Source organism: Scophthalmus maximus, chromosome 11 (assembly GCF_022379125.1).
Source record: "Scophthalmus maximus strain ysfricsl-2021 chromosome 11, ASM2237912v1, whole genome shotgun sequence".
Lineage (NCBI taxonomy): Eukaryota > Metazoa > Chordata > Actinopteri > Pleuronectiformes > Scophthalmidae > Scophthalmus > Scophthalmus maximus.
In genome coordinates, this window is record NC_061525.1 from 4,565,001 (window position 1) to 4,586,900 (window position 21,900).

The 21,900-nt window shown below is 47.5% G+C and overlaps 1 protein-coding gene across 2 annotated transcripts; it reads left to right on the forward strand.

Moving 5' to 3' along the window:
• The first annotated feature begins 1,312 nt into the window (after window positions 1-1,312).
• Window positions 1,313-20,027, forward strand: chrd (chordin). 2 transcript variants are annotated; one of them, XM_035623621.2, is made up of 21 exons: window positions 1,313-1,740; window positions 4,205-4,308; window positions 4,420-4,546; window positions 6,413-6,565; window positions 6,720-6,831; window positions 7,075-7,162; window positions 8,188-8,329; window positions 8,639-8,776; window positions 9,177-9,259; window positions 10,822-10,969; window positions 12,380-12,486; window positions 13,097-13,376; window positions 13,531-13,772; window positions 13,873-13,986; window positions 15,124-15,315; window positions 15,436-15,529; window positions 15,702-15,758; window positions 15,951-16,054; window positions 16,276-16,539; window positions 17,492-17,585; window positions 17,773-20,027. In XM_035623621.2, exons 1-21 carry the CDS (start codon window positions 1,599-1,601, stop codon window positions 17,835-17,837), a joined length of 2,850 nt encoding a protein of 949 aa, XP_035479514.1. In that variant the 5' UTR covers window positions 1,313-1,598; the 3' UTR covers window positions 17,838-20,027. The 2 variants fall into 2 exon arrangements, with proteins under 2 accessions (XP_035479514.1, XP_035479516.1); XM_035623623.2 differs by lacking the exon at window positions 1,313-1,740 and adding an exon at window positions 2,896-3,051.
• The last annotated feature ends 1,873 nt before the right edge of the window (window positions 20,028-21,900 follow it).

A 21,900-nucleotide genomic window follows, 5' to 3' on the forward strand; every position in this document is an offset into this window, starting at 1 on the left:
GCGCCACTACAGTAATGTAAACTTGAACCGCGGAGCGTTTGTCCTGGCCCCCGCGGGACCCCGGCGAGGAACTGGACTGTTGCTCAACCCGCTCGGCTTTGTTCGGTGGGAACGTTTCCCAGATCTAAATAGGCCCTAATAAATTTCACTCGTTGTTGATGTTGTGAAGCACCACAATGGCCACAGTGAGCTCGAAGAGATTCGAGGTTGAATTGCTTTTGGCACCTGTGTCCATGTGAGGGAGGGAGGGGGGTTGGGGGGTCTACAAATTTAACTGAGTCCTAATATATGGGATTTGAAGCGCACTCTTCTAGGTATGGCTTCTTGGCCCGGGCCAAAAGAAACAGTTCATGCCGGGTCTGAGAGAGGACAGAGGTTTGCAGAAGGCCAGGACAAATTGAAACGGGGCTTCGCTTCTAGGTATTCCAACTATGTTCATTTGTTTCTGTTAAGTCACTTAGGTCTCAGCGCCAAACGCACTTGAAAAAATAGACGGCGCAGCCGGCCACGGCGGCAGACGCTCACAGCATTCCGTACTGCACGGGATCTGGAGACTCACACTTTCTCTCCAGTGCGGGTCACAACAGATGCACTGTAGTTCTTCTCCTTCAGACTCGAGTGTGTGGCACCAACCACACTGGGGCCGATTCTTTAAAGACTGCAGCAGAAGGGTCGAGGCTGTTACACTGTACTTGCACTCCGTGTGACAAATAATCACACTGGCAAATGAATAAAGGGAACATTTGGTATCAGTGACCAACACAGGCATAATGATGATGATAATAATACAGTTCAAACAAGGTTAAGCAGTTAAAAGTTCCTTCTAGACCTATATGCAACATTCATTATAAATGCAACATGCAACCAAGGCCTATACTTATCAATCTGATTGATCTTATCAATCAATAATATTAGTCAATATTGACAGTTTTAGTGGGCAGAAAAATAAGACAAAATTACATTAGTGAAACTAATACTAATCACCTAGGGAGTTTCACGTTTTGTCCCTAGAAGGTTTTTTTTTTGGGGGGGGGGGGGGGGGGGGGGGGGGGGGGGGTAACACCAGTGTGATCAAAGTTTTTGGCCCTAACTGTGTATCAGACGCGGGCTCGTTTCCATATCTTAAGGGTCGAAATCGACAGGGGCGTCGATTTCCCTCTCCATCACCCGAACCCCAACCCCCCACTCGTCACCCATCCCTCCCATCGCCTCCTCCCCCGCCTCCTCCTCCTCCTCCTCCTCCTCCCGGCCGGTGGCTGCTTCGAGCTGTCAGAGAAGCGGGCTATAAAAGAGAACGGGACGGGACCGCTGAGGAGGCTGCTGGTGCTGAGGACAGACCCCCCCCCCCCACACACACACACACACGCACACACACACACGCGCGCGCTGCAAAAAACCTGAGTGTGGAAGTCGGGTGATTTTTTTTTTTGAAAACGCAAAGGGGGGACCCCTCGAGCGAAGGACCGCGGGCACTTGGATATAAGGAAGACCACCTCACGTCTTTTTTTCCTTCTCTTTTTTGTTGAAGTCGCTCCAAGTCGGAGGTTTTGAGGGAGAGCTTCAGCGGAGAGAGACGGAACTAAGAGGGAGGGTCTGGGATGCTGCTCCCCCGCGCGCTCCGCTCCTGGCTGTGCGTCCTGAGCTGCGCGTGGCTGCGCGCCGGAGCGGCCTCGCGGCTCAAGTCTCCCGCGCTGCCCATCCAGTCGGAGAGGGAGCCGCTGCCCTTCAAGGGCTTGTCAGGTGAGACACACGGAGACCAACACAACCGAATGGGATCACTGTTCCCGCGCACAGCTCCAAACGTCTCATGTCGGACTGTGCTCACAGGGGCGGAAGTCAGAACTCTGTCTAAAATGCGTCATTTTCAAGGGGCCCAGTTCTGCGCATTGATGGGTCTTATGTGACTGTACAGTGACTACGTGTTTTTTTTTTTAGAATTAAGGCTAACAACAAGCAGCATAATAACAACTACATATTTAAATATTCAAAACCAGTTAGGCCTCCTTCTCCGTGTATTTGACCCAAACCACACCAAGGGTTAGCACTAGCTAACAAAATGAAAGTTCGGAATTTATTTAAATGGATGCCTTTTTACATTTTTTTATTTTAACAACTAAGCACGCTCACACTGTTAGCATTGTGTCATTTTGTATTTATTTTTTTGCTTGGAGAAACAAAAAAACAACTTAATTTTGCCTTCGTCACATTTGAGATTTGGTGGTGCGTTCAAGGCCGGGTGGCGAACTCCGCCTTCGAAACTGCTGCACGTGAAGGCGACGAGGCTCAACAGACCCTATCGAGTGTATGTAGCCTAAACGCACCATTTAAAGTTGAGTTTTAAAAAAACGTCCCCCCCCCCCCCCCCACTCACCCACTTCCCTTGAATTTTTCTACGTGTCCTCCCCCGGCAACGTCCCGTAATTGCCAGTGTGCAAAGACGCCAAAAAGCGGCAAAAAACATCTGAGTCATAACCGCAGCGGATCGACGCCATTTGATTCGCGTGTTGAAAAAAGGGAAAAAATTTGCCCTGCGCGGCTTTTATAAGGCGACTTCGCCTCCGCGCTGCGCCGCCGCAGCTCGCCGGCCGGCCCCGGCGTGTAATCCAACGCTGGAAAACTGCAATCAGTCGACTTTCCATTACAAGCGCCGGCTGCCCGCGGATGATTTATTTCCGCAGAGACGGAGGTGGCAGGCGGAGCGAGCGGCGCGCAGCTTTGTTGGCTCCCCTTGCGACCGGACTTGCGCTGCTTAAACGTGCGACGTGCACTTTAATGAAAGAATAATGTGAACCAGGTTGATGGTGCGCGCGCGCACGCGCGCGAGCGCACTTATTCTAACCACACTATGATATGATAACACTTGCACTGCAGCAGTGATAACACCGAGAGCTACACTTTAATCTCCTGTAAAATCAATATACAACGCTTCGCCTATATTATTAGTGCGGTGAAGTGTTTTTATAGCTGTGACAGGACTCGTGCACACTGCATTTAAAGTGACCCGATGACTATAATCTAGTGGCCCTCAGCTTTGACAGTGTCCCAGGGTTGGTGAGGAACTTTGCTTTTATCTTTTTTGGAGGGTTTAAATATGTGTGTTTGTGTGTGTGTGTGTGTGTGTGTGTGTGTGTGTGTGGATGTGCACACCCAGTTTGTGTTCACACTGTATTTGGTAGTTGTTTCACTTTGAAATATAATACACAGAAGCAGATAACAAACACTGCCCTCTCTATGGTGCTGACTGTATTCACCATTTCAATATGTGTAGGGCTGCAACTGACGATTATGGTCATTGTCCAACAATCCGTCGAGTATTTCCTCTAAAAATGTCGACCGTGTTTCGCCAAAACCCCAAGATGATGTGTTTTGTTTTGTCCACACACCAAAGATATTCAGTTTTGCTGTCACAGTGGAGCAAAGAAACCAGAATATATTCACATTTAAGAAGCTGAAATCAGAGAATTATGACTACTTTTTTTTTTCATAAAAACTACTCAAAGTGATTCATCGATTATAAAAAATAGTTGGGGATTAATTTAGTAGTCGATTGCAAATCCAAATAACTGTTGCAGCTCTAAATATGTGTGTATCAAGTAGACTTTATTGCAAACCTATTTTCTTCTATTTTCTTAAATGCCGTCTTCAAATCTGTTTAAAAAAAAAGAAAAGAAAAGAAGTTTGGCCTACATTTTGTGTATTTCTGGGAATGCCCCATCATCTCTCAGTGGAAAATGGAACTTCTCCCATGCTTCGCTCATGGATCATTTATTTGAGACAGGATGCGAGGCCGAGTTCCGAAAACTCATGAGGCGTCCAGGGAGTTTTCAGTCGCCTCCCGACATGCCTGGGCAGTGAGCTGTGCAAGATTTATTTGTTGAAAATAAGAGAATTGGTACAAACAGCCCGGTCTGCACAGTTTGTCATCCCACATTCAGTCTGGCGCTTTTTTTTCTCCCCACTCTTAAATATCAGGAACGTTATGTAAGTCGGCTCATAACTCCAAAAAACACCTCAACTCAAATTCCTCTCTCTGCTCCCCGTAAATTCATTCAAGCATAATTCCAAAGGACAACCCTCACATGTGATCGTGTCACTCTGCATAGCTTCTAATCAAGGCCGCCTCTTGTTTTGGAAAGAGCCAAAGAGGTGCGATCATAACTGTATGATGTTTGACCCTGAAGACTGAGCGGTGTTTTCGTTGCAGGATGCTCATTCGGAGGTCGGTTCTACTCTCTGGCCGACATGTGGCACCCAGATCTGGGGGAGCCCTTCGGTGTCATGCACTGTGTCCAGTGCCTCTGCGAACCTGTAAGTTTGACCTCACCCTCTCTATGTACATCTATATACATATCGCGCTCACTAGTTTGTGAGAAGGGGAGTTTGTTGTCTGATGCACCGTTTTCCTGTTATCGTTTGCAGCAAAAGAGTCGCCGCGGCAAAGTGTTCGGGAAGGTCAACTGCAAGAACATCAAACAGGACTGTCCCGACCCGAACTGTGACGACCCCGTCCTTCTGCCGGGGCACTGCTGTAAAACCTGCCCTAAAGGTATGACACTCTCCTCCACTGCTCCGAACTGTCTACTTCTTGATCTGAATTTTTGAGGAATGAGAGAAGAGAAAAGGAAAGCTTCTCTCCTTGGCCGCCACAACGGCCCCTTTCTCTGTTTTGTTAGTTCTTTGAATCGTGCCTCTCTCCCTCTCTACCCCCGTTTTTCCCTGTTGGTACATTCGCAGGTCAGCCAGTAAGTCTTCGGAACAGCTTCTTGATTAGACGAGCGCGTCAATTGATTTTCCGTTCAGCCGCATCTAATAGACATTTTCTCTAACTAGCCACAACTGAAAGTACCACCCATCTATTTAGCCTCATTCACACATTGCTACTTACCTCGTCTACACACTGCTGCACACACAGTTCCACCGATTAGACAGTTACAGCGGCTCCCCTATGCGCACACGCACACACACACACACACACACACACACACACACACAGATGGTGGGTCTTCATGCGGCACCGTTATTCAGCAGATTGGGTGTTTTTTTATGCCACGTGTGTCTGGTAATGGAATGGAAAATTAACGTAAAGCACTGTGTGTGTGTGTGTGCGTGTGCGTTTGTGTCAGAAAAATTGGGCAGGCTTATGACTGGTAAAGTTTGAAGGAAAAGGTTGAGTGTGTTTGTCTTACCTTTGGCACCAAGGCACCAAGTGTGTTTGTGCAAGGGGTGGAAAAGGGTGTGTATGTCTGTGTGTTTGTGTGTTTACGTATGTGTGTGTGTGTGTGTGTGTGTGTGTGTGTGTGTGCGTGCGTAATGACTGGTGCACCTAAGGAAAGTAAGGATACAGTAATTCTAAGTGGGGAGAAGTGAGAGTGACACTGGCCAGAAGCCCCTCAGCGAGCCCAGTGGAGGGGAGTGAAAGTGGGGGCAGAAATTAGGTGTGTGAGTCTGTGTGTGTGTGTGTGTGTGTGTGTGTGTGTGTGTGTGAATCAGTCACTGAGACAGAAAGCAGACAGTCCATCTGCTCCCCCGGAGCAACTGTGGAGAAATTTGGGTGACAAGTTCTGGTGACTAAGAGGCTACGTGTGGTTCTCTTTCTCAAGATTGTGTCAGCGTGTCTTTATTTGGCTGAATTAGTACCACTCTGTGTGTGTGTGTGTGTGTGTGTGTGTGTGTGTGTGTGTGTGTGTGTGAGTGTGTGTGTGTGTGAGTGTGTGAGTAAGAAAAGCAATGAAGTTGACACATTACATCAGGATGCATAGCAGTTTGTGTGGAACAGCGGGTCATTGTTGGGATCACACGCCAGTGTCACTCTCAATTCTCTTTAAGCTCTTCAGCTGCAAGAGACTCTCCCCCGGTTAGTTACCCCCCCTCCCTCCCCTCCCTGGGTGAGATGGAGAGAGAGAGAGAGAGGAGGGAGGAGGACAGAGGAAATGACTTTAACCTTCGCCATTGCCTTGAAATTGTCTGACATCTTCTACATCCTCTAAATTCATCGTCCACACATTTCACACTCCCAGTCCGTATCCATAACACAGTCATAAAGTGGACAGCTGATGCTTTCGTCTCATTCGGTCTTCGGAGAGCGTCGTAGCAGAATGTGTGTTTGGAAGGGTTTCGGGCTCACTTCTTGCCAGATAAGGATGTCTTTCCAAATGCAAACACTCGGAGCCTTTATTAGAAAAACGAGAATACCATGAGAAAAATGAAAACTAATCAAACATGTTTATATTCGACAAAATCGGATCAAATTAAAACTGATTCAGCGGAGGATTCAAACGCCAAAAGCTGTTACACACTATATTGGCAGACTGCATGAATAACATCTGTACATCTCTCCACGTTTGCATAAAGGCCCTGGTCCTTTAACTGCAGGCATGTCAGCGTATTTAACTGCTCTCCTCCGCTCCTGCAGGTGATGATGACAAGAAGCAGACCGACTCTGTCCTGGAGAACTTTGAGTACTTCCACGAGAAGGGGAAAGAGAAGGAGGACGACCTCCACAAATCTTACAACGACAGGTCCTACCTGAGCTCCGAGGACATGGGCCCCGGGGAGAGCCGCTCTGGTGAGCAGCGCAGCCGAAAGACAGAAACTAGTGTAGTCCTCTGAGATAACTGTTCAAATGTGAAATTGGACACCTCGCCGTCGTGCAACACATGGTGTAAATAAAGCAACACTCAAATAAATAACTCTGACTTCCCTCTCCTCTCCTCCTGCAGACTTTGTAGCATTGTTGACAGGCGGGACAGACTTATTGAGCTCCAGTGGTGTTGCCAGAGCTCGCTTCTCTCTGACCAGAACCAGCCTGGCCTTCTCCATCACATACCAGAGGTAAAAACACACGCTGCCCCGTCAGCTGCCCTCAATTCTTTTTTTGCTCTCTCCTATTACTGCTCAGCCTAACGTCCCAGCTCCTCGGCTCCCCCCCCCCCAAAACAAACCTGACGTGTTTAGAGAAGCCAATTCTAAAGGACGTCACGACTTGTCTGTTGTTTGTTGGATCATTTTGTTGAGAAGTTGTGAAATGGAGTTGACATAAATGTCTTAACTGTTTTGATCTTCCCCTCACTGCAGAATGGTACGTCCCAGCAAAATAGTCTTCCTGGATTCAGACGGTACCACTGCTTTTGAGTACAGGGTCCCGAAGGGACAGTCCGACATGGTAAGACAATATCTCCACTCTTTCTTCTGTCATTTGTGCTTGCGTGTGTGTCTGTGTATTTCATTGTAGTAAATGCTGAAACATCGTCTCTCATAACTCACCCTGCAATATTAAATGATAAACACAACACACACACACACACAGCTCATTTTGGCTCTGTTGCCTCTCGGTAAACATCATAAACTCCGTCTGATTGCACTAAACATCGCCGTTCGCTCACCCGTCAGATTCGAGATGCACAAGTCTGAGTGTAATGAAAGGGCCACTTTCGTCCTGATGAATCAGTAAACCAATATGTCGGTGTAACAGCAGCGCCCACACACGCATGTCCACAAACTCCCCGAGGTATTGACTCGATCGCTGCTCATCGCTTCCTGCCAAGACGCACAAATCTCCCCTCGTTCCACCTCAGACCCCGACTCAATCTCCTCAGCGAGGCAGGAGCCCCCCCCCCCCCCCCCCGCCCTTCCTTCCCCCAAATACAGTGCCCAGAAACTTGTCCTCTTATTATTTTTAGATAAATGTCAGTGTCAAGCGCCGGAGGACCTTGGAGAAAACTCTACGGCACAGAAAAGAAGTTTGTTGGTGGTGGGGTTGTGGTTTGCTGGAGCGAAGCTATTGGAAAGAGAGAATTTTTCACAAGTTACATCACTGCCCAGCAGGGACACAGAGAATATGGCTAATTAAAATGGAGATTATACCCCTGAACTCTGTGTTATGAAGTGCCGGCGCACTGCCACATTTCTTCTCTCTTCTCTCTGGAAGACGTGGTGGTTTTATGTTGGCGGTTTCGCAGCCTGGGGTTTATAGTGCAATCGCGAAGTTCGACGTGTGTAGCACGTGTGTTTGTCAGTTTCGCTCGAATGTTATTTTTTTCCCATGCTCGAGAGAGAGAAATACAGAAAGCAATTTTGAGATCACAGCCCGAATATAAGACGGTGTCCTCGTACAACTCTGTCTCCGCTTCGAAATACTGCAGCTTCACTTCCCTGTGTGTGTGTGTGTGTGTGTGTGTGTGTGTGCAGATCTGTGGAGTGTGGAAGAACCTGGCTAAGCCTCTAATGCGACAGCTGCAGTCTGAGCAGATCCGCATCCGCATGACCACATCAACGACTAGAGGAGAAGAAGTGGAGGGAAAGATCATCAAACACAGAGCCCTGTTTGCTGGTGCGTGTACATGTAGGATGTTGCTGCATTTTCACGGCTCACTGTTTTTTGTTTTTTTTGTAATGTTCCTTTAAAACATGTGCACTCCTTTGTTTTTCTGTGCTGCTCCACACAATAACCTCATTATTTACAAATCGAGCGGAACTGTATACATTCTCGTGTAATCTTAAAAAAGCCATAGACGGATTAGCGTAGCGAAAGAAGAGAAAAGTGAAGTCTTTGTTTACAGAGGAGAGTTTGTGTTGAGGTCCCGCGACGAGAGAATGCAGATACTCAATGTGGTGATGCGCCTGTGTCCGAAACATGCAGAGACGTTCAGCTCGACGCTGACATCCGAGGAGGAGAATTCCGGCACGGGAGGCATCGCCATGTTGACGCTGAGTGACACAGAGAACAACCTTCACTTCATCCTCATTCTGCAAGGCCTGCTCAAACACAAGGACAAAGGTGAGCAACGGGGGAAGGAAGGAACTGTCCGAGGGTATGGTGAGAGGAAACTGCGGGTCAGAGGAGGGTTGTGATGGATTCACACAAGAGACTAACACTTGAGCAGAGGAGGTGGATAAGTCGAAAGTTATATATATATATATTTATATATATTTATATATATATATATATATATGACTCCTGCAAAACTTGGGTCTAAGAAAGGGCATAGCTGGCGAAAAGCGTCAAAATGTTACGTTAAAACACACTGGCACCCAGATTGTCTTTTGGGATCTTTTCAGTCCGTCTGTTTCTATAAACTGCACCTTCAATCTATAAACCTTCTTTAATCTTTGACTGTTGAAGGAGAGACATTGGTGTAGCAGACACGATAATGAGAGCATTGCCCCCCTCTCCTCAGAGCTCCTGTCGGTGCCCATCCGTGTCCAGCTTGTGTATCGCCAACACGTCCTGAGAGAGATCCGTGCCAACATCACCTCTCACGTGAGTAATAACACACACCGAAGAGGGACTGCAGGGGCTTTTCAATATTTTGTAGCAAATACATTTATCTTCATTTTGAAAAAATCCGCCGGAAAAGCAAAAAACATTTGGAACTGTGTCCAGTTCCAAATGTTTTTCCGTGTTTCCGACCAGATTACGCTTTTCCCCCCTGTGTTATCTGGGAGGAGAAGTAGGGGGAGGCAGTGGCTGGAGGAGGAGCAGTGTTGTTGTTGGTTAGGAACATATGACACAGCAACCTCCTCCCCCTCTCCCCCTACCGCCACCGCCACCACCTTCCCTCTCTCTGAGACGGATGTGGTCCGGTCACCACATCCTAGCGTGGTTGTCGCCGTCGCCGCTCTGATCACAGCAAACTACCCCGAGACGTGACAAGAGAAATGGATGGAGACAAGATTCAGGGGGGGGGGGGGACTGGGGGCATTCGGGGAGCTCTTGCAGGAGACAGAACGAGGGGATGAGAGACAGAGGAGGGAGGGGAGCGAGGTCGAGAGGATGGACTTGCGCACACACTCCACACACATGTCAGTGGTTAGTGGTCTGTGGGCTGAGATGGATGGAGGGAGGAAGGAGGGAGGGAGGGGAGAAGTGATGAAAGGCGGGCCTGTTTTTAATTCTGCCAGGAATTGCATGAAGGGCCCGATGCGGCCCTCTCTCAGGCCTGGCGGCGAGAGAGACCGTCCGTGAAAAAAAAGCATGTGAAAAGTTTGGAGCTCGTCAACGCGACCTCCGCGAGTGTCCTCGAGCTCGACGCGAAAACCGAAGCCGCTGACTCACTCCGAGTCGAGCTCAGTCACAGAGGCATGTAAACAACTGGCACACAACACGTCCTCCCTTTTGAGCCGAAACCCGATGTGACTGAAACGCTCACAGGACAACAAACGCATGAAATGTGCAAAGTCATTTTTCTTTTTTTACCCTGACAGTGTTACTGCTCTTCCTGATTCATACGAGACCTCAATATATCCTTCCTCACCTTACTTCTCCCTAATTATGCTGTCCGTTCATTTTCCCAAATATAAGTCATCCTCTCTCTCCGTCCGGCCCCTTCTCCGTTTCTCACTCTGTCTTGGCTCCTCGCTGCGTGGATTTATGGTACATGTATATTTATATTGAACCGAGGCCCCGAGGTCATAAAAGTAACATTTCTTCAACGCGCTCGTACATCTGTCCTATTAATCCAACATTTCTCAACATCCTGACCAGCCCCCCCCCCCTCTTGCCAGGGTCCAGTCTGCCTGCTTGAAATTAAACTTCACTCAATATGAAAGATGTGGAGGCAATGCAAGCCACATTTTTCCGCGCACTTGCACTTGTTTTCATGCAGCAGAACAGTTTGAGTCCATAATGGTTTCTTAGTTTGTGATCTCATCAGGTGGAGATTTTTCTGAATACGTTGGGGTTCGGTGACACCGGTAAAATGTAGAACCAGCATCACTTCAACAAGATCTTATACAATCACATTTTCAATATCTGAGGTTTGACACGTACCCGCCGACAGCTGACCCACAATCTAACGCCTCGCTGTTTCACAATCTGTGCAGGATCCCGATTTTGCCGAGGTGCTGACGGACCTGAACAGCCGCGAATTGTTCTGGCTATCCCGCGGTCAGCTGGAGATCGCCGTGGCGACAGAGGCTCAGGATCCCCGGCAAATCTCGGGCTTCATCACCGGCAGGAAATCCTGTGACAGTGAGTGTCCCCGCTGGCCCGTGACAAACACGTTTGTACGGTCCCCCGCATGTTTCCCCCCTCGCACACTATTCCCGGCCAGTTGGTATTCTCTGGACTGTCGATGCAACAAACACGTAGGTTGCTAAGAATGTGTTTTGCGTCGCCGTCGGTTTGTGCTTGTCCATGTGTGACTGTTTTTGTCATTCCTCTCTATAAATACTGCTTTCTCCATCCTTTCAAGTCTTATCGCTGTGGGAAAACCGTGTTTATAGACCTTCTGTTTGACTTGGTGGCCCACCAACACTGTGTATGCGTGTCCGTGTGTGTGTGTGTGTGTGTGTGTGTGTGTGTGAGTGAGTGAGAGAAAGAGAGGTTTCTGGAATGTTGTGGACAGCTCAATCTTCTGAAACCGTAAAAGCATGCACACATGGCCTTTTCATGGGATGCATACTTGAACATGAACACGGAACACAAAGGTGTCCGGCACTTTGAAATCCTTTTGAGACGTTGTTTCATCGTCTAACACACACACACACACACAAAGTCATGCACACAAATGCACATCAAACTTTTTATACACACACACACACACACACACACACACACACACACACACACACACACACACACTCTCTCTCACACTGCTGCTGCCAAGGTCACAGTCTGCTGGACCTGATTCCTCGCTGGTGTTCCAGTGCTGTGATTAACGGCTTTGACGTTATGTATGAAGAATTCGAACCCAACACACTCTTCTCCCTCTCCTCTCTTTCTCCTTCGCTCTCCCGCTATCCCTCTCCCATCCCGCCGATTCCCCCGTCTCACGTCCATCCTGGCGTCCGCTGCCCTCTCTGTGTATCTCTGGCTTGTCATTAAAGACAAAAAAAATATATATAATAATTCTCTGCACTTCTCTCATCCTTCTCTGTTACTCATTCCTTCCTGTCATTTCAGCTCAATCTTTTTAAGCCTACCGCATTCAACGAGGGTTACCTCATTCTTAGGATTAACCTCGGGTGGGTTTCTGTGCATGTGTGTGTGTGTGTCTGTTCCAACATGCTTTTGGCTCAAGGTCACACACAATTACACGAGCAGAAAACGCCCCCTGATTAGTGGCTCAATTGAATCTGTCCCCGCAATGACTCTTTTCTGGTTGAAGGGATGACATTATGAGTATGTGGTTTCAGTGTGTGTGTGTGTGTGTGTGTGTGTGTGTGTGTCAGAATGTGAGGTGCCCCCCGTCCTCCCCATCCTTCACCGCACCATCACATTTTTAACGTGACAAAAAACGGGGTTGCCTCATCCCGCATGCTGTCAGGCTCTACTGCGGCGTGAGGGAGGGAAAGAACTGTGAATGGTTTTCTATACGCGGTAGATTTGCTCTAAAATTGATTTTTTTTAAATATTAATATAAGTGTTTGTCTGGCTCAGCTCTTCAGAGTGTGATGTCCAGTGGTGATGCACTGACCCCGGGGAAGACGGGAGGCGTGGGATCCGCTATCTTCAACCTCTATGACAACGGCACACTGGACTACCAGGTACGGTTCTGATCTATCGATTAGACAAAAGACCATTATGGATGTATAATTTATTCACGTTTTGTTCTTATATCTGTATCGTGTTTGACACTCAAAACGGTTGTCGTTTCTCAGTTAACATAAAATTACCTATTGCGCTTCATGTGGGTCGACACTGTTGAACTGTGTGTGACTATCACACTAAATCACGCAATACCCATTCTGCCATCAACAAATCTGCAAATCCCCAGTCTTCTCATGGACTCATTAAATGCATTCCCTTTTTACTGGTGTCCAGTTCAGCAGATGAAACTCAGCGACACCCACCAGTAATCACTAACCAAAGATCCCCCCTAACCTTTAAATAGTCTCTGCTTTGAATAATAATTGGAGTTCAACCGTTGTGTCAAAGATTCTCAAGATGACATCTGCTCCTCTCATACTGAAACATCCAGATTCTCTATTATTGATTTATGTTTTGTTTAACTACTGGACAGATGATATCTCTTCTGCTCCGCTGAAAAAGTCTACATCCAGCAGATTGACATGTGACCAGTGTCATCACTGAATTTTTAAACACTCAATTGAAGTGACAAAGAGCCTTTTTTGTGCCTCATCCCCCCTCCCCCAGGTTCAGGTCGCCGGTCTCACCAGCGACGTGGTCGGCCTCACCATCGAGCTGAAGCCGCGGCGGCGCAACAAGCGCTCGGTCCTGTACGACCTGACGCCGGAGTACGACAAGGCCACAGGCCAGGCGACGGGCAGCTGGAGTCGCCTGGAGGCGCGGCACATCCACATGCTGCTGCAGAACGAGCTGTTCATCAACGTGGCCACGGCGCACAGCCAGGAGGGGGAGCTGAGGGGGCAGATAAAGGCCCTGCCCTACAGCGGCCTGGAGGCGCCAAGACATGGTGAGGATAGGTGGCAGAGGAGGGGGAGGGAGGAGGGCAGGAAATTCAAGGAACACATTCAAAAACACATGGAATTGCTTTATAAATGGTGCAATTAATATAAATTGTGTCCTGGATCCGCTCTCGCTTTATTTTTACGTCTTCCTTCCTCCAGAGTTGCCTACCCCTCTGGCCGGCCACTTTGTGTCTCCACCGGTGAGGAGCGGTGCTTCTGGCCACGCCTGGGTGTCGGTGGACAAACAGTGTCACCTGCACTACGAGATCGTGGTCGCGGGCCTCAGCAGGGCCGACGACCTCACCGTGAGCGCCCACCTCCACGGCCTGGCTGAGATCGGAGAGATAGACGACAGCAGCACCCCGCACAAGAGGCTGCTGACGGGCTTCTACGGATCGCAGGTACGCCGGCGTTCAGCGAAGACTGCAAAATGGGAGCAGACCACAAGCACGAAAAGTCACGTGGAAACACATCCCATTCTCTCCTCTCCTCTTCCTCCAGGCTCAGGGAGTGTTGAAGGACATCAGCGTTGAATTACTGCAGCACCTGGACCAGGGAACGGCCTTCATCCAAGTCAGCACCAAGCTCAACCCCAGAGGAGAAATACGAGGAAAGGTTCGTAAAGAAAAGCCCAAAGCAACCACTTTACGAGCATTTAGCACGTTTGAATAACACGTTTATCCACATAGACTTACACAATGTACTGTTCTGGGCATTTATTTGAATTGTCCACGTTTTTAGTGCATTCACTCGTTGGTTTTAGGCATTTTCCCAAGACTGAAATCTGAAAAAGCCTCATGTGCTGCCATGACATAACCATTTTACTGCCATGGCTTGGCCACAGCACGGTGGCCATAACGCACTGTTATAGCAGAGCACACATCTTTTTAATATTGCAAGACAATCATTTTACAACCATGCCGCAGTAAAACAGCACCTACACTAAGCAGCGTAGTCTGGCCAGAAGGCTGTTGATGAGATCGTTTTGTGCCTACGACTTTGGCACCTATAAGTTGGTTGATTTATTATAATAGAGAGGAGACATTTTGATGCATTCAGCTGTAAACACAATTACAACATGTTAAACTTGAATTGAATTAAACGAATGTTGTTGTTATTTTAAAACTGTTGCGTGCTGGAACTGCGAGTATCTCAGAGCCAAGCTGAAAAAAAAGAAGAAATTCCCTTTTTTTGTTTTCCCCCAAAATGTTTGTGCCATATTGGCAGCATCAATGGAAATGGAATGAGAGAGGTAAATGAAGAAGAATAGGAGTAGCTGAGTCCTCGGGGGGGGGCGGCTTTAACCAGCTCAGTGTCGCAGGGCCACCCACACAAAAACACACACTTTCACTGGCAGGTGCTGTCTGCCTGGAGAGATTCTTGTTGAAAAGTAAAAATTTAATTGGGGTTCAGGAGCACACACACACTCACAAAGCCATAAACCCATTTGCAGCTTCGCAGGTGTAGTGCTCGGTGAGTCGCCTTTGTTCGGTGGGCTCCAGCTGTTTTAATAGCAAACGGGTCGGACACATAAACGGCCATCTGCTCAGGAGCACAGCAGCATTGGGAGCGATTAACAAGCAGGCCTCGACTCCTGCCTGCACTCAGGTGTGGCCAACGCATCTCCTAACATCCCCCGTCTCTCCTCTGCCTCTCTTTCATTCGTCCCCCTTCTACCTCGACACACGTCGCCCTACGTCTCTTTCCCCTCCTCCATCCGTCCCTGCTTTTCTCTCTTCCGAACATCTCCAGGTCCACGTGCCGAACAACTGTGAGTTCGGGACCCGGGGGGAGGCGGAGGAGGCCGAGTTCGACGACCTGTTCGTGAAGGACCCCGAGGAGCTGAAGAAAGACCCGCACACCTGCTTCTTCGAGAACCAGCACCGCGCCCACGGCTCCCGCTGGACGCCCGGCTACGACAAGTGCTTCTCCTGCAGCTGCCAGGTACAGACGGCCGAACACGGCAGGCGGCAGTGACACAAATGAAGGACCTATTGGAGTACTGTTCCCATCTTGTGTCACAATTCAAACTCACTCCTCGTGCATTTGTTTGTCCTCCCGTAGAAGCGAACGGTGATCTGCGATCCGGTCATCTGTCCGGTGCTGACCTGCTCCAGAACCATCCAGCCCGAGGACAAGTGCTGCCCTGTCTGTGACGGTGAGAGGAGTCCGACACTTGATGTGTCAGTGTGCGCAATACTTTTTGAGTGGATCTGCTACTTTAGAGGCCTTGGTTTCTGTGGACATTTGATCCTTTTTGGTCTCAAAGTGTTCCCCTTCGAGATCATAAAGTTTAAAACATTCTGCTTCCTTTTTGCGCTCCCTATCAGAGAGGAAGGAGCCCAAGGACATGAAGGCTCCAGAGAGAGTCGACGAACATCCTGAAGGTATAAACCTACTTTTTGTTGTAGTTTTCCCTCTGAAGTCTTTTTCTCTCCCATTGTGTCTTTTCATACGGTGCTTGTACAAGAACTGGATCTCTTCCGACAGTTGGAGGTTATTGCTGAATCATTCGGGGCCGCTCCTTCGCCGACCATCCTCACTCAACTTTTTCCCTCCTCGTTTCCTTTCTCTCCCAGGTTGTTACTTTGAAGGAGACCAGAAGATGCATGCCCCGGGAACCACATGGCATCCCTTTGTACCTCCCTTTGGCTACATCAAATGCGCTGTCTGCACTTGCAAGGTAAACAAACCCACTCACATCTGGCTGGATTTACTTTCCAAAAGCCCTTAATGGATCATTTATTTAGTGTTGGACTCCAAAGAAAACGAGGCAAAAGCACATTTCTTTGTCATTTCTTCCTGGAGGAAGGTTCAGACTTTTCAACTAGTTGCTTGGACAATAAGTCAGCTTTCAAAAGAATTGCAGCTAACCTGCTTTGCATGCTGCGTTTTTCTCAATAGGGATCTACAGGAGAGGTGCACTGCGAGAAGGTGACGTGTCCCGCGTTGACCTGCAGTCACCCCGTCCGACGCAACCCGTCCGACTGCTGCAAAGAGTGTCCGGAGGAGGAGAGGACGCCGGCGGGCCTGGAGCACAGCGACATGATGCAGGCGGACGGCCCGCGGCACTGCAAATTCGGCAAGAGCTATTACCAGAACAGCGACAACTGGCACCCCTGGGTGCCAGTGGTGGGGGAGATGAAGTGCATCAACTGCTGGTGTGACGTAAGTACAGTGCGGCTTCATTCAGTTCAAACTAACTTCTCTCAGCATCACAAAGTGAAAGTGATCCCATCATGAAACCATCACGTGTTATACGTTCAAATCTGAGGTAGCGTTGAGAGTTCCACACAGAACAGTCTTGACAGCTGCCTTGTTCAAACGCTTCCTTCTTCTCTTTATTAGTATCATCATTTTGTTCTTCAATGATGGTTGGCAAGCAGCTCTCAGGTGCATCGCTGCCACCTCCTGGCAATAGTTATGCATTACTTACTATCAGATGCCAGCTCAAACGAGACACGGCGTTTATTAAAAGAATTTGTATAATAAACTCATGATCCCCAAATTCAGAACCGCTCTTATCAACGCCTGTGCTTGATAGGAGCTTACTACGAATTAAATATCGTTAATTCACAAATCATGTCGGCCAAAGCGGCTAAATCAAGATCACACACTGCACTGGTGTGCAGCCAATGAGTGACTTTTTAAAAAACAATGAATTCAGGTTAGGTGCAATAAAAAGCACTCTTTGTTTTCACAAGTCGCCAGTTTGATATGCAGTGTAATAAAACTGTAGACCTCACATGACAATCCTGTCACGGTGCAGTAAACTGTGAGCTGGGGTTGCTCCCCATCTCACTCCGAGATCAAAACAAAGAATCAGAATTTACTTTACTGTCAATTTGTGAGTTCCTGCAACGAAATTAAAAATGCTACTCTATGGTGCACACATAAAAACACACACATTGACTAAAAACACAGAGCAGAGAACGGGACAATGGTAAAGACTAGAATGAATAGTCAATAAGTTATGAGAGTTACATTGTTTTAATGAAGTGCGGGTGTGTGGCAACATGATTGGATGACAGCACTCGGGATTTTCTCTTCTAGATGCGTGTATCCTTGTCAGACTCTCTTCTCACCAACCCCCTCCACATTCCTCTCTCGTTCTCCGCAGCACGGCGTGACCAAGTGTCAGAGGAAGCAGTGTCCCGTCCTGACCTGCTCCGACATCACCCGCAGGGACGGCTCCTGCTGCCCCGAATGTGTTGGTGAGCAATGAGCACGCGCCCAACGCCAGCAGGGACTAAACTGGCATAGCCGATAACTGACAGCTCCATTTGTACACCCCAGTCATTTACAAAGTTACCAAGTTAGTGTTTGTGTCCCAGACCTCGAGCTGTCGTGCACAACCATCTTACTGCGCGGGACTTAACTTCCTCCCTGTGTTTCCCACAGATTCCAAAGAGGAGGACGACCTGTCGATTAAAGCTCCAGACAAAAGACCGACCCGGAGGCACTGATCTGCGGGGAGACCCTGAGCCCATTTTTCCTCCCAGACGGACCCACACCCAGAGCCAAACTGGGCCTTCCCTCCCTCCCTCACACCCCACCCTGCTATCAGCTTCAGGATTGTAATGAACAGAAGAAGAGAGGCGGAGAGACGGGATGAAACAGACTCGGCGAGTGAATGGATGACTCTGCGAAAAACCTGCTGCCTTCTGCTTCCCGCCTTCCGTTTTTTTAAATTTTTTGCTGGAATTTCTTTTTTGTTTCTTTTTTTGTATTTTTTTTCCCCCTAAGCAGCTCAACAGGACAAAAGGTGCTGTTGTAGATATGAAGTGAGGCGAGTGTAAATGTTGGTAAGAGAGTGTGAGAGTTGTTTGACGGACAGGGCGGACGGTGGCTCCCAAACGCTCTCACTGGACATAGTAAGGAGAAGAGTTGCTTGTGGCCTTGCGAGTGTGTGTGTGTGTGTGCGCGTGTGTGGGTGCGCGTGTGTGTGTGTGTGTGTTGCGTGTGTGTGTGCGCGCACATGTTTTACCAGTAAAGAATATGACAAATCAGCATTATAGATTACAGATTATAGTTTACTGGCAGGGGATGTGGGTCGGTCAGTGTTTGAACCTCCATCGGTTGTAAGACTGTTTCCACTCGTGTCGGCACCAGGACCGGGCCGATTCTCGTCGGGAGAGGACTCGGTCTGAAACCGCCCCGGGCCGCTCCACCGCGACACCTTCGTCTCCGCCGCCCCGACGAACTCTGTCGCTTCTCTTCTTTGATTGTTCCCGGGTTTTTTTCTCTCTCGAAAATAAGTAATATTTTTATGGATTTTTTCTATCGTTGTTGTTTTATAAATATGAAGCTGGTTTGTATTTTTGTATTTATTGAATGGTGTGGAGACAAAATAAAAATAAAAAAGATTGTTTGTTGGTAGGAAAGAGAGAATGCCTGTGGGTTTTTGTTCTGGCTGCTGTCACTAACCACCTTCCCCTAATAACCTCTCCCTTGCATTTCTATCTTGGTTTTTCATCTGGACCCTTTTTTTTGGATTTGTGTTTTCCACTTTGTTGTTCTCGGTCTCTCTCTTGCCCACAGTCTCCAACATATGGACCTGTGATTACAGGGAGATGACAGGCGCGATTGACTCGACCTTTGGTTTCTAGTTTCGGTTTCTCCATTGTTCTCTCTCTCTCCGACTCTTCACGCCCCTTATCGATTCCCTTGATCTTCTTCCACGCTCCTCTCCTCTCGTCTGTGATTCTCTCCTCTGTGACTTCATTTCTCTCTCCTCTGATCTCTTCTTTTCAAACCACATTTAGCTTTTTCTTTCTCCTCAGCTCCTTTCTTTTTTTCTTTGATCCTCCTTTTCCTTCTTTCCCCTTCCATTTTCGTTAGTATTTTTCCTTCCTTTTCATTCCGTTCACCCTTTCCTTTTGCTCCCTTGCCTTGCTCTCCGGTCACCACATGTGCTCTGCGATGCTCTGTCCCTGACATAGTTCTAGTGCAGACAGACTGAAGCATAAACACACATTCGCAGATGTGCACATGTACAAACCCCTGACATCAGAAACACACACACATTGCCACGGGGCGAGCTGAATTCTTTCCAACACACACACACACAGAGAGAGAGAGAGAGATGTACTACTTCCCTCTGTTGGTCAAAACCCAGTAATACACCAAATGTGAGCAGAGTAAGTGTGTGTGTGTGTGTGTGTGTGTGTGTGTAGACCTTAATTAATCTTCTGCACACACTAAAGACCTATTAAGCAGGGAGAGGGGCAGGGGGGTCTTCATGGCTGGATGGCGGAGGTCAAAGGTTAAGCGTTCTAAGCTGCCGCCTGTGAAGAACCATGAGACATGTACCAGCTTGAACCCTGCACCTGTACGTTTTCGCCCGCTGCCTCTGTGTGTGTGTGTGTGTGTGTGTGTGTGTGTGTGTCGCCAGCAACTTGAACAGAACCACCTGCTGACCAATCCAATAGAGATGACGGCTGCTGCTCGACGAACATCCAAACAGCCAAGAACATTTTTTTTCCGCCCCCTTTTTCCATTCACTTCACTCTGAACGCTTGTCACAAACTAAGACTCTTGTTATGAGTTTCTTTTCATTGCAGAATGTATACAAAATGATGAAATATATATATATATGTTGTTTTTATATAAATATCTGAACATACCACGCAGGTCTGTTGAAGAGAACACGCTGCTCCCTCCCTGACTTGTCCTTCTCCTTCCTGGTCTCTGACTGACACCCCCTCACACTGTACGTGTGTTTAGTCTGCTGCCGAGAGGGAACGTTTGAGCAGCACTGCTCTGCGATGAGTTGCTCGGCTTATTCATTACTGTAAATCTAATCTAAATCCAGGCCACGTGCCGTGAACTCGACTCTTGGGCATTTTTCCTCTTTGCCGTTAAAGGAAACCGGCGCACTGGTTCATTTGACATGGATGTGCTGTTGGTTTTGCTTATTATTTTCGTTCACATTTAGCTTTTCACTCCTTTTCCCAAATCCTCTGACTTATTAATTGTTTTATTGCAGCAGAGCACAAGAACGTGTTTTCATGAATACTGAAAGTCACATTCATTGATTTATGTGACTGTGTATAGATGATTGGCTCTTTAATGGTCCCACCCCCCAACATAAGGGCAATTATTTGATCATCTAATTCATTTTCATCTACCCGGAGCTGCATCCATCTGTTCACTTCAGTTTGGCTTGGTTGGATATAACCTTTAAAGCTGAACTGCTGACACCGAGAAAACCACAGCTCTGACACACACACACAAACACATGCACACACAAACACACACACACACACACCGTCCAAACTAGATGCCTCACCCCAACACTAAACCCAAGTCTAACATCTCGTTGTGTTTCTGTAAAGTCCATTTCCTCCTTTATTTTGCATAACACTTCCTGTCTTTGCATTTTCTGTTTCCCAGTCAACTTACCATTACACTTTATATATATATACATATGTATATATGTATATATATATATCACATATTTCAATTTCACTCTTGAGTCTTGATTTGATGTTAAAAGACTCTTATGTGTTTTGGTTCGTTCAAATAATATGGTATTACCGAAGCAGATCAGTGGTGTAAAGTTATGCGTCTGTGATCTGCAGAAATGTAAGTGGTTTAGTGAATTAGTGCCCCCATCTAGTTATTAAATTAGAAAAAGTGACGATGTAAGAATAATGCGTACCTTCTCGTGAGAGCACTCCATCAGAGGAGGGAGGAGGGGAGAAGTAAAGCTGAAGGACAAATGGTTTAGAAGAGGACTGATATAATGAATGGATAGGAGGAGGAGGAGGAGGAGGAGGAGGAAGGGGAAGAGGAAGAGGAAGAGGAGGAGGAGGAGGAGGAGAAGGAGGAGGAAGAGGAGGAGGAGGAGGAGGAAGAGGAAGAGGAAGAGGAGGAGGAGGAGGAAGAAGAGTGACTGACTGTTTTGTTGAGTCAGTGTGATTTGGTTATTTATCTCTATTTATCTGCCACACTAGTGAGAGAAACATTGCGGAGTGTGTGTGTGTGTGTGTGTGTGTGTATGTGTGTGTTTTTGAGAGTTAGGTTCCTCACAAATATATTGCACTTCTCTCTCTCTCACACACACACACAAACACACACACACACACACACACACACACACACACACACACAGAGAGAGAGAGAGAGACAGAGAGAATACACTATGACACATTAGAAATCTGTTCAACTGTTTTTCTAAAATTGACCTTATTCCCAGGATAAATGATGAATGATAAATGATAATCATTGATTTTATTTTCAGGCTGCAGAAGAGCTGCCTTATACATTGTAATACAGTATGTGTAGTTTTTATATCATGCCCATCCCTCATTAGAGATCCACCAGGCTGTTTTAGAACCACTTGACATCAAGTTTCCTTAAATTTCCCCGTTAAGTGGCCTTAAGGTTGTCAAATAATCTTATTCCACACAGTTTCATGGTTTCACGACTTTTTTGATAATTTTATACAAAAATGTATAATAGCATGTGTCAATGAAGGATGATTTAGAAATGAATTCATCAGAGGGAGTTAGCTGGGAGAAACCT

Coding starts and splice junctions, on each gene's coding strand:
- chrd (XM_035623621.2), top strand. CDS start 1,599: ATGCTGCTCCCCCGCGCGCTCCGCTCCTGGCTGTGCGTCCTGAGCTGC. Junction 13,987..15,123: donor GAGGAGAAATACGAGGAAAG/GTTCGTAAAGAA, acceptor GAACATCTCCAG/GTCCACGTGCCGAACAACTG. Junction 15,316..15,435: donor GCTTCTCCTGCAGCTGCCAG/GTACAGACGGCC, acceptor GTCCTCCCGTAG/AAGCGAACGGTGATCTGCGA.